The sequence below is a fragment of the Physeter macrocephalus genome, chromosome 12 (assembly GCF_002837175.3).
Source record: "Physeter macrocephalus isolate SW-GA chromosome 12, ASM283717v5, whole genome shotgun sequence".
Taxonomy (NCBI): Eukaryota; Metazoa; Chordata; class Mammalia; order Artiodactyla; family Physeteridae; genus Physeter; species Physeter macrocephalus.
Window position 1 is genome coordinate 56801982 of NC_041225.1, and position 12529 is coordinate 56814510.

Genomic DNA, 12529 nt, shown 5'->3' on the forward strand with positions numbered 1-12529 from the left:
GAATAAAGTTGTTAAAAAAAAAAAGAAAATAAACACTTGTATCTAGCTAGAATGTCCACCTCTAAAGTAGAGGCATGCAACGAAGGGGTACTTATTAAATAGTTAATATTGGCCCCTACGTACACAAGATATATAATCCCCCCTAGACTGACTTTTAATATTAAAAGGCTGTGATGTTAAAATAATTTAAAACAGATGTTTTATTCTTTCCTCCAGAAAGTTATCTTGAAAACCAGTAATTCACAAAAGAAAAATCTACAAACGACATAAAGTGAAAAAGGTTTTACCTCACTAGTAATTAAAGGTACATTTTACAAATTTTTACCAGATTTGTAAAGAGTTTAAAAAATCATAATGGAACGATAATATCCAGCCTCAACAGAGGTTGAGCGGATGTGCACTATAATGGCCACACCTGGTCTGGTGTGACCTGTTACAACTTCCATCCTCATGTGCTCTGCCTTCCCGTCACCAGGAGTGCCCATCCCGCCACTTGTGCACTGCGTCCCATCCTTTCTTGGGGGCTGTGAGTGTTATCAGATGAGCAATTCTCTCTCTCCTACATTGTCGAGTTTCTCCTGTTTATCTGTTCATTCTCTTTAGCATAAGGACATGGTGTACTTTTTTAAAAAAGTGAATTCTATCTTCAAAAGATCCCTGCCTGATCCCTAATCTCACCACTTTCTATTACTGCCCCATCTCTCTGCTCCTCTTACCAAAGTGCCCAAAAGAATGACCAGGACTGGCCATCTTCAGGTGAGCCTCCCCCGTTCTCTCCAGAACCCATGCAGGCAGGCAGGCCTATGTTCCTGCCGCTCCGCGGAAACAGCCAGGCCATATTTCGCTTCACCACCCAGCAGCATCTGACACAGCTGATGGTGCTTCCTCAGATTCTCTCTTACCTTCTCATCATCACTGGTTGCTCCTTTACTAGATTCTCACCCTCCAGAACTCTAAGCATCTCATCCTCAGAGAAAGCCTCTCTTTTCTCTATTTGTACTTATTTCCTAGGTGATCTCATGGATTTAAATGTTATCTATACTAGTGATGTCCATCTTCTCCCCTAAACTCCAGGTCTGTATACTGACCTACTACACTGACATCTTCTCCATGTGGGGTCTAATCATCACGTGGAACTGAACAGGCCGCAAAGTCCAACTTGTTCCGCCTGCAGTTTTCCCCAACTCAGTAAATGGCAACCCCACTGTCTAGCTGCTCAAGTCAGAAAGCTCAGTCATCCTTGTTCTTTTGCTCATATTCAATCCACCAGCAAATCCTGTTGGTTCTACCTTCAGAAAATATATATACATATCTCTGACCTCTACTTAACACCTCCACCAATACCACTTTGCCCCAAGCCACCACCATTTCTTACCTGGATTACTGCAATAGTCTTGTAACTAGTCTCTTTGTTTCAACCCTTGCCCTACTATTGTCTCTTCTTAACACAGCAGTTAGAGTGATCTTTTTAAAAAGTAGGATTTATTTGGCTATTTGGTGTCATAGAGAACTTTTTTCTTAAAAAAATTTTTTTTTAATAACAGTTGAGCACTTATACTTGATTTTAAAGTGAAATCTTATGGGAAATGCCCCACACATGAGAACTGATGAAAGTGGAATTGGGAGTGCAGTGACGTTCTGATGGGCAAATCAGTACTTCCTTCCTCATGCTGTTAAGGCACTTTGGAGATTGTACAGGGTATGAAATACCACTGCTCTGGAACAACTTATAGAGCTATTCCATTTTTCTTGAGGTCTCAAAAAAACAGCTTTCTTAAAGAAAGTAGGGTATATGACAACTTGATTTCAGTCTAATCACCCCTTGGCTTCCTCTAGAAAACTGTGTCTTATGCACAGAGTCCTGTTAAAAACCTTGACAGAAAGGTTGAAAAGACAGTCAGTGATAGCAAACAACAATGAGATCTCAATCAATAGTACAATTTCTTCTTTGACGCTGCTTTATTATGCATTTATATAAAAGTTATCCTAGTATTTTCTTCTTGTTAATAACTCATCTCTACTACTTTCCTACTATAATAAAAATTTGTTTAAACAATATTCTATTCCTCTAGATTACAGATTCAATACTGGGACTTACCTACCACCTATTCTCTCATTCTCATGTCAAGAGAATACGATTTTCTTAGCTGGGAATTAAATGTGGTCACTTTTAAGGGAGAAAGGTGCATTAAGGGAAAAAAAGAAGGAATGTGAGGTTTCTCTCAAACAGTCTAAATACCTTGGGCCTTAGGGAAATAGTTTGGACTCCACAGACTTGATTCCTCATGTTTCTTGCTGCTGGTTCCGCACCAGTAAACTGGGAGTAATGGTTTCCCTCTACCTCACAGGGTGACCAATTGTCCTGGTTTGCCCCAGACTTTCCCAGTTTTAGCCTTGAAAGTAGTACTGGTTTAGCAAACTGGGATAGTTGGTCACCTCACTCCCTATATCACAGGAATACTGTCCAAAGAGGCAAGGAGAAGATAAGATAATTCAAAACACTTCATATACTTTATCTGAAAGAATCCACAGAGCTATTATTATTATTATTATTATTCTGTTTATTTTACGCCTATACTAAGTGATCCCTGGTTATGATGTGAGAAATGGTTCAGATGCAACAAACACATCTTAAGAAGGCATGTTTTTACTTACATGGTTAGGGAAACTACATAAATACTGTTCCTGATCATGAATCATTTGAAGAATTAAAAAGTTGCAATTATCATATTGGAAGTAAACTGAGTATTGGCGCCACAGATAATATTACAGGGTATAAACAATTCAACCTTTATATATGAAAAGTGAGTCTCGTTTTATATTATGATTCTAAATGTATTTGCAAATGTTCATTTCCCCCAAATGTTTGCATTTTTAATATCTTACCTATCACAGAGACTTTAAGTAACTCAATTTTATCCTTAAGGCCTGCAGCTTTCAGATTGTCACATGCACCTAGTAACTGTGAGTCACTGACATCAGCACCCACGTAATACACATCCTATGAGGGAAGAAATTCATACTATAAGTAAACCCATATTTTATGTAGTTAAGAAAATCTACTTGCATTTTCAATGATGAAAATGAAATTCATAGATTTGTTAATTCAGGTTAAAACAAATTTAGAATATTTCTTTAAAATGACATTCAGGAGCAAAAAACTGAGAAGTTTTTGTTAAAATTTTAAAAACTGTTAATAATATTTTACAATTACAAATGTCTAAGGAATTTAGGGATTTATATAATCTAGGTCATGACTAATTATTGTATTTCTATCATATTTTCCTAAATGTATCACAGTATTTAAAGAAATAACACAGCAATTTAATTAACCCTTCATAGTCTATTTTTATTATAGTTATATAGCAACTTGTATAATTAAAAAATAATCCCTAAATAGACAGTCTACCTGTAAATAATTGGTAAGTGAATACACACACACACTGATTAACATAAAACATTGCCTGGTTTACCAAACTTTAGAACTTACTGGCCATTCTTTAGCAGCTTCCAAAAGTATTGTTCCAAGTCCACACATTGGATCTAAAACAACTGCACCAGCCTATAGACAGAAATGTTGATTTGCTATCATTAAATCTATTATAATAGGTATTATAAAAGAAACCTAACACTTGAGGAATCAATATTTCAGAGTAAAGACTCCTTTCTATACTTTATTAGGGATTTCAGGTAGTTAAAACACAGTGTAGCTCACGCTCCACGCCCACAGAATGACACCTGGGCTTCTGCTCGCCACTCAGCAAGCCCAACAGTGAAGTGGTCGCCACCTGGAGCACGGCCACCGCTGTGGCAGAGGGAAAGAAAGCAAGACAAATCAGGCGCCGGCTTTTAAAGGTGCCATCTGGAAGTGACATATATCATTTCCACCAACATTTAATTGGGGAAAGCATGTCCGTCACATGACACACACAATTTGAAGGGGCCAGGAAAGTGTCATCCTATCTGTACCTGAGAGGAGAACAGGAAATTTGGAGAAAAAACTAAGAACTCTCCCATCTGGGCAGTGGGGCTGGGGTGGGGTCGCATCACGTCAGCTCTCGTAGGTGTTATAAGGGGTCTGGCTCTGTGCTGAAGGATGGGAAGCTACTGGAGGGAAACTGAGCAGGAGTGACATGATGTTACATCTCAAAGGGATCATTCTGGCTGCTCTGTTGAGAACGGGTCTCAGAAGGGTAAGTGTTACAGGGAGGCTAGTTAGAGAATCCAGGCAGAGATAACGGTGGCTTGAATAAAGAGTGACGCTGGTGGAAGTGGGGAGAAGTAGTTGGATTCTGGGTATATTTTAAAGGTAGAACCAACAGGATGGATTGCATGTGGCAGGTTAAAGCATGACAACGGTCTGAAGTGACTGAAGTTTCTGACCAGAGCACCAGGAAGACGAGCTGCCTGTTACTGAGCTGGGAAGTGTTGGGCAGGAAAAGCTACAAAGGAGACAAGAGTACAGTTCTGGACATGTTCATCTTGAGATACCTCTTAGACCAAGCATGGATGTCAAGTGGACTTAAGCATCTGGAGTTCAGAGGAGAGGTTCAAGCCACAGATATAAATTTGGGAACCGTGGTTGTTAGTTTATAAATGGTATGTAAAGCATCAAAACTGGATAAGCCATCTAGGAAGCAAGAGAAGTCAGAAAAGAACAATCTATGGGCTGGACGCCGGTGATCTCCTAAGTACAGACATTTGGTAGATGAAGATTCAGCAGTGCACACTGACAGCAGCACATCCTGACGTAGAACCTAGAGTGGTCCTGAAACAAAGTGGAAACACCCATTTCAAGACAGAGTGATGACAGTGTCCACATGCTAGTAGATTAAGCAAGATGAGCTGTTTCAGTGGAGTGTTGGCGATGAGAACCTGAGGGAAGTGGGCACAAGAAAGAGTGCGGAGAGATGTAGACACCAAATATGGACAACTAGTTTTAAGTTTTTCTGTAAAGGGAAGCAGAGAAGGGGGTGGTAGCTGATGGAGCATGTGGGTTCAGGGGAGGGTTAATTCTTTTTTAACTTGCAAGATATTACAGCATGTGTACATGCTGATGGGAATGACCTAGTAGAGAAAAAAGTCCTCAAGTAGGCAAGAGGGAATGGAATCCAGTACACAAGTAATGGAGTGAAACAAGGACAGTTCATTTACTATAATGATGACAAGGCAAAGTATGAGGGGGTAGATTCCAATATGTCGGTAAACTTGGTGGGAAGAACATGTTAAAGTTCTCTTCTGATTCCAATATTTAAGTCAATTAAGAAGTAACAGAATTAAAAGTATGGTCAAGAGATGGCTGTAATGATAGAACATAAAATCCAAGCTGTGAAAGAGGGCTGAGGACAGGTGGTGAGTAGGGTCACCTACTAGAGGTCCCACGGGGTTAAAGAACTGCTTTAGGGCACAAGAGGAAGTGAATGGGAAAGAGAAGGTTAACAGCAGGACTCTTGAATCTGAGATTTTGAAAGGTATACCCTTCTGGGTATGATAAAGTCTAGGATGTGACTAAGGCAGATCATTAGAGGTAGGGAAGCCAAGACACTAAGGGATCAGACTACAGAGTGGACACTGAGGTCATAAAGAATTATGACGGGAGTAATGGTCTATACCAATTCAGAAAAGATAGGAAGAGACCTGTAGACATCAGGATAATCTGATGGCATGCACTTCTAAGGCAGTGAGAGATCTGGGGCAGAAGGGGCAATGAGGCCAAGCAGGACACCTACCCGACCTCCAGGCCCAGCAGTCCCTTGGTCTGTCTACAGAGGAGGCAGAACGCTCAGAGGAGAGCCAGGTTTCAGTCAGAGCCAGGGGGTACCTGATGGAAAGAAACAAAATGTCCTTCAAGAAAGAGAGAGACTTTCCCCTGGCACGAAATTACAGAGAGTATCACATGGGTCCCCCGTGAAGGGGCAGAGAGTAACAAAAAGAATAATGATTTAAATGGTAACTTTAAGATTAATAGTGGTATGAGAACTAATTTTTATTAAGATCTTAAAATGTGCCAAACACTGTGTTCTTTCTCCCCCATAGTCCCTGTTCAATGAGGTAATTTGACCTTAAGTATCTTTCAACGTCTATTTTACTGTAGGACCTTTTCTAGCCATGACATTTGGGTACACAGGCAGAAACAGAGAAGTATTTCCATATGCTTAAGAGAATAACTGAGATTTATAGAACTTGGTTGTCCTTACTTGTTATGATATATAGGAAGAACAGTTTATAGTAAACATGAAAAACATCTAATGACCCCAGACTTAAGTTTCATTTTTTTGTGGAACTGGCCTACCTGAGGTTGAGCTGCTCTGGGTACCAAGCTCCAAAGAGGGGCCTGGATCAACGCTGGATACTGGGATCACTTACACAGTGGGTCATCACTGCATTCCCCCCAAAAGAACCCTGCTGTGCTATTTCTCACCTTCTTTAACAGACCTTCTTTGTTGCTGGTCACATTAGAGAAACAACTTTTACTTTCGGTCTTAGCAGGACAAACTGACAAAAGGGAAAAATTTCATTGAGTATTATCTGTGGATATTTTCGATCATTTACTTTCTATATTTCTGAAAATTCTATGTTTATATCAGATAAAGGTAACATTTCAAATTTGTAGGTGGTCATATAAATTTATATGTAAATATAAACTGTGGTGACATCACTGGAAGTTTGGGAAAAAATAAACTGTTACCATACCCCTCCCCTCTCTCCTTACTAAAAGAAATTTAGGCTAGAGATTTAAATCAAATAAAAAAGAAAATCATGGATTCTGGGAACGTGGTAATATGGAAATAGCTCTCTCCTTTTTCTCTCAACTCTGAGCTATTTACTTCTGAGGCAAGTGTGGCTCAGAACTAGAGTCAACCGGTGCTAAGAGACGCCCTGGGCTCTGTTGAGGCCCCAGGAGAAGAAACCAGTATGAGGTCTCCTTGCCATGGGCTGGGTGGGTGATTAGAGACCAGCACTGGAACCCAGAGGGGAAATCACTGGAATCAGGGAAAAACCTGGTCTTCAGGGATCTGTGGACCTGCAGGGAGACCAGTGCATAGAAAAGTTTTCACCAAGTGCCTCAGCATGGCTGACAGTCTCCTTACACTACCAAACCCAGAGGTGCCAGAGATCCACTTGCCTTTTACCACTTACAGGATTCCAGCCATTTAAAATACTTTACTAAGGGGAGGAGGTCCTTCAAAACCTAGAGAGAACATAGAGCAAACAGAACACACATCTACTGAAATGAAACTTTCGGAAGGAACAGATAAATATGTGAAAAAAAAGTAAGAGCTTCTAGAGATAGCAAATACAGCACACACACACACACACACACACACACACACACACACACACAATTTTCCAAAGCTAAAAAAGACCATGATTTTAAAGCTAAACATTTCAATAAATAAAGCAGAGCACATCTTTGTGACTCTTGTTATAGTTTCTAAGATAATATCCAAGAATAACTCAAAATGTAGAGACAAAATATAAAGAGATGGAGAGCATGTGAGAAAGGAAGCTTAACATGTTTATCACAGGAATTCCAGAAGCAGAAAAAAGGAAGTAGTTTAAGGTTAAAGACACTAAAGCAAAATAATTGAGGAAATAATAATTAAGTAAATAATGCACGAAAGAGTGCCTCAGGTGGAGGAAAAAAATGGATTTTTTATAATTATACATTCCAAATAATAATTATTATAAGTATGATTATTATTACTGTTGGGGTCCAGGGCAGGCCACCCCAAAATATGCTTCAATGGCATATTGATTATCTTGAATTAAAGTTACTTGAGAAACAGCCAGTAAAAAGAAAGGATATTAACAAAGAAGGAAAGAAAGAAAAAGACACTCTGATCACCTCCTTTCCCCCTGAAAGCAGGAACTAAATTTCCCTTGTGAAGGTATCCTCCCACTACTGGGAGGAGATAGAAAGCATCCTTATCACCAGAGTTAGGGAACTGAAGGCTAAGAAAGCTGTATAAACAAACTTTGTTAGTTCTTCATTAGTCTGCTACTATAAGCACAAGCCCCTTTGTTTCATTAAATCTTCACAAATAATTGTTTCTTTGTCTAAAAATAATAAAACAGCCTGCTTTGCTCACTTCAGGGGTCCCATTTCTATTAGACTTCCATGCATACAAATTAAATTTTTTTTTCCTCCTATTAATCTGTCTTGTGTCAGTTTAATTATTAGACCAGCCAAAAGAACTCAAGAGGGGTAGGGGGGAAGTCTTTACCTCCCCGACATTACTATAGCAGAAGTCAACACTTAACATACTTTCTATATGCTAGGCATTGTTCTAATCACTTGATAAATGCTAATTCACTTAGTCCTCACATGACCCTGTGAGATTATTATTTTCATCTTGCAAATGAGAAACTTAGGCACAGAGATGTTAAGTTATCTTACCTAAAGTTTCCCAGCCAGTAAGTGGTAGAGCCAGAATTAGAATTCAGACAGTCAGACTCACCGAGTTCTGGGTTGAATAGAAAAGACTCTTACATAAGTATTTACATCCTGGTGATATTCCTGAACTTTGGAGGATTAAAGAGAAAACTCTCATAAGCTTGCAAGCAGAAAGGACAAGATAGGCATAATGGAAAAGAAAAATCACACTGGCATGAACTGCTCACCTAGAACACCAGAAGTGAAAAGACAATGGAATAGCATCTACAGACCTCTGAGAGAAAAGGACTGCAACTCAAGAATCATATACCTAGCCAAAGTGGGGATACCCAGGTTGACAGGAAGACGTTTGAGGATATATAGGAATCCAGACAGTATATTCCTCAATACCACATTTGAGGAAAGTAGCTAAAAGACTAACCAAGCAACAAATAAACCTGAGCCGAGGCCTCAAAGTGAAGAACAAAGGCGAGGAGCAATGCACCTCACAATATATCTTTGTGTGTTTATACAGAAACGTGTATGTTACACACATTACATCTTAATGATTAAGGACAGGCTGTGTAATATAAGTGCAGAATAAGAACTTTTGAAACAGGGGGACATGCTTTAAGGGAAATTCTGATACATAATAAATAATTTAGTTCAATCTAGTAGTTGGGAGTTGGGAGTGGAAGGGGGGAAAATGTTTCAAACGTCTCATTGTAGGGAGGAGTAAAGGTGGGGCAGGAGAAGAGAAAAAAGTACCCCGGAGGTCTCATCTTATGATAGGGAAAGGGGACAGAGGGGGGAAAATTAGAGCGTCTTGGTGGTAAAAACAGTGTCTTGGCAAAGAAAAGAGTTGATGTCTTGTTGTAAAGTTAAAATCGAGTCCCATGTGTTTAATTAAGAGAGCTGGGAGAGGCAGCCACTAATGGAATAGAACATAAAGTAAAATCCAGCCTCAGGGAGAACAGTGAAATGATTAACTTGCTTAAACTAGCAAAAATAAAGAGAATAAACTGTAAGAAGTTACAAACAGAATAAAACAGGAGGAATGCAATCAGGTGTATCTATCATAATACTGAATTCTCTCATTGAAAGACAGAGCCTATCAGAGTGGGATAAAAACAGAGTTCTGTGTTTATTAAAAAAACACACTGAAAACAAAGTTGAAAATAAAGCAGTGTCAAAGAACTACTACAAAGGAAAATGCAAAGAGAAAGAAAACAGTGAAAATAATAAGACATGGTGAAATTCAAACTTCCAAATCAAGATAATGAAAACTTTAATAACAAGAAAGAGGCACACTTCACAATGAAGCAGTAACATTCATAAAAGAGTATAAATCAAACTACACAGCAGCTGAATGAGGTAACAACTAATAAAAATGCAAAATCTTAAAAAAATGTAATAACCTAATAAATTTCAAAATACCTCTTTCAGAACTGAGCAGATAGTAAAACAGTAAGTAAACATAGAAAGGCCATCTCTTGACTAGAAAATAAAATTATTTTCTTATGTCCATGGAATATTTACAAAAACTGATCAAGATCTTGGTTAAATTTTAAGACGGAGAGGTTGTACAGGCCATGTGATTGTGACAAAAAATTAGGAATAATAAAATGTAGCTATCTTTTGACTCAGCTTTTTCATAGCCAAAATACTCTCAGAAGTTCAACAGTATATAAAAACATATCACTGCAGTTTGTAAGAGTAATGGCAAAAGAAAAAGAAAAAAATAGGTTAGAAGAACTAAAGAGAAAAGATGACTATCAATAAGAGACTGTGTAAGTTAATTATGGAAAGGTCCTTGCTATTACATTAATAAGAATGAGAACAGTTTCCTTACCTTAATTTCTGCGAGAGAGGCCATTGCCCACGCTACGGTAGATCTCAGTCCTGCTGTCTTGATGTAAGCTCTGCTGGCTAAAGGAACCCTAAAAGAAAAGAACACCCAATATTACTGTATGTTAAAGAATATGATGTAAACAAAAATAATTAACCCATTCATATCTGTACTTCATTTTAACAAGTTCATACAACATGCACTAAAGTATTTCCTGTTAGAGAATATTTAACCTTATTACAAAATTACCTTCTCTAATTGGCACCTTGTCTAACCAGCCAGTGTGGTATTTCAGAAAAGTAAATTTTTTAGATAAGTGAAATTTAAACCCTTATGTGTTTAACTTGTAAAGATTTAAACACATGAGGGAAATCTTCCTAAACTGTTTATATACTTCCCTGACTTCCCACATGGACTAGACCTTTCCTTGCTGATCTGGAGTCATCGAGAGGAACAGACTGCATTGTGATATAGATGTAGTATAGGAAGCAGGGCTGAATGGATGCTAACCCTTGAAATATGTTTTCTAAAAGGTCTCTTTTGTAAGTTTGCTTTTTGCTCATTTGCATCTTTCTCAAAAGATGGAATGAAGCATGACATTGCATCGCCTAAGATAATTTATGGAACAAAGGGCTGAAGCAGACATCTCCCCAATGAGTTCACCGGTCTCCATTACGTATCACTTTATACTTTATCCTCTACCTAATCATTGCTACTATCAGTGTTTCCAGATTTGATACAAATTTTCAGAATATTATTTTTATGTTTCTAATGCAATGAACAAGCATTTCCTTGGAAGTATCAATGCACTTTTCTATTTCATGTATACAATTTGTTGGTAAGACATTACGGTATGATTTCAAGAATCAGTGCCTGGTTGTTTTGGGCGTAGGCTTGTTCCAAAGCCACTGAGGGGCTCTTCTACTAACATTACACAAAGCCACAGTGTTTTCCAAATCCTATTTCCTTTCATCATTTTATTTCTGCTCTTTCTTTGACTTTAAGTTATCCTATTTTCTGTGTATTTACTGCAAGCCTCTTAAGATCTTAGAATGAAATGAGGTAATTATAAATACCTTATCAAATAAAACAGTATAATTGCATGTTTACTATTATAATGAGGAAACCCTGAATGGTAAACCCATGAGAGTTGTGTTTTTTTTTTCTCTTAAAAGGTTTTTCAGGAAATAAAAATTCACATTGTAAATAGGACTATATCCATAGATTTGGAATCCGGGATATAAACTTTGCAGGTAGAAAGAATATAAAATATTTTGATCAATGAATCTTGCTTCTGCAGGCTAAGTGCAGCAATTATCTTGCTACAAAACACATTAGTTAAAACCAAAATGGAGAGATTATTTTCACTCTAGACACAAACACAGAGAGAGAGAGAATTGGTATGGAAAACTGTCTTTGTCCATATATATTACAAAGTGCTTTTCTAAGCATCAGAGATTTATGTAGAACCTTTTAAATTTTTAGCCATTATGTGCATATTTTTACTAATAGAGGTTTTATTTTATGGAAACCAATTCTATTAATATGTGACAAAAGTGAACGCATTCTTATTTTGCTTAAACTTGGGCAAAGCTAATCTGCTATTACTTCAACAAAACGGCCTCATTATGTCAGTAAAAATAAAATTATTTGGGGGAAAGAAGTGTTCAGAAATAAACTCCTTGAAAATAAAAATAATTCCCTACTTTTGTAAAATCCGCTGATGTGTTTAATCAGAGTTTAGCAGGCTTTTACCCTAGTACAAAAATAAAGGTGTTTTTTCCTCCAGAAAGTAGGCAGAGAGGGAACTTACCTCAACATAATAAAGGCCATATATGACAAACCCACAGCCAACATTGTTCTCAATGGTGAAAAACTGAAATCATTTCCTCTAAGATTAGGAACAAGACAAGGTTGTCCACTCTCACCACTATTATTAAACATAGTTTTGGAAGTTTTAGCCACAGCAATGAGAGAAGAAAAAGAAATAAAAGGAATCCAAATCGGAAAAGAAGAAGTAAAACTGTCACTGTTTGCAGATGACATGAAACCATACATACAGAATCCTAAAGATGCTACCAGAAACTACTAGAGCCAATCAATGAATTTGGTAAAGTAGCAGGATACAAAATTAATGCACAGAAATCTCTTGCATTCCTATACACTAATGATGAAAAATCTGAAAGAGAAATTAAGGACAAAAAATGTCACAATTTGTATGGAAACACAAAAGACCCCAAATAGCCAGAGCAATCATGAGAAAGAAAAACAGAGCTGGAGGAATCAGGCTTCCGGACTTCAGA

At 37.8% G+C, this 12529-nt stretch overlaps 1 protein-coding gene across 5 annotated transcripts in view; it reads right to left on the bottom strand.

The window, feature by feature from the left end:
- The window catches only part of THUMPD2 (THUMP domain containing 2), a 44278-nt gene that overhangs the window by 16492 nt on the left and 15257 nt on the right, over positions 1 to 12529 (bottom strand). For 4 of the 5 annotated variants that reach the window (XM_024118832.1, XM_024118833.3, XM_007117509.4 and 1 more), the window contains 3 exons: positions 10230 to 10317; positions 3491 to 3562; positions 2887 to 3001 (listed from right to left, as the gene is read on the bottom strand). In XM_024118832.1, coding sequence (XP_023974600.1) covers positions 2887 to 3001; positions 3491 to 3562; positions 10230 to 10317 — 275 coding nt within the window. The remainder of the gene's footprint in view (positions 1 to 2886; positions 3002 to 3490; positions 3563 to 10229; positions 10318 to 12529) is intronic. The other variant, XM_024118834.2, reaches the window with a different exon arrangement.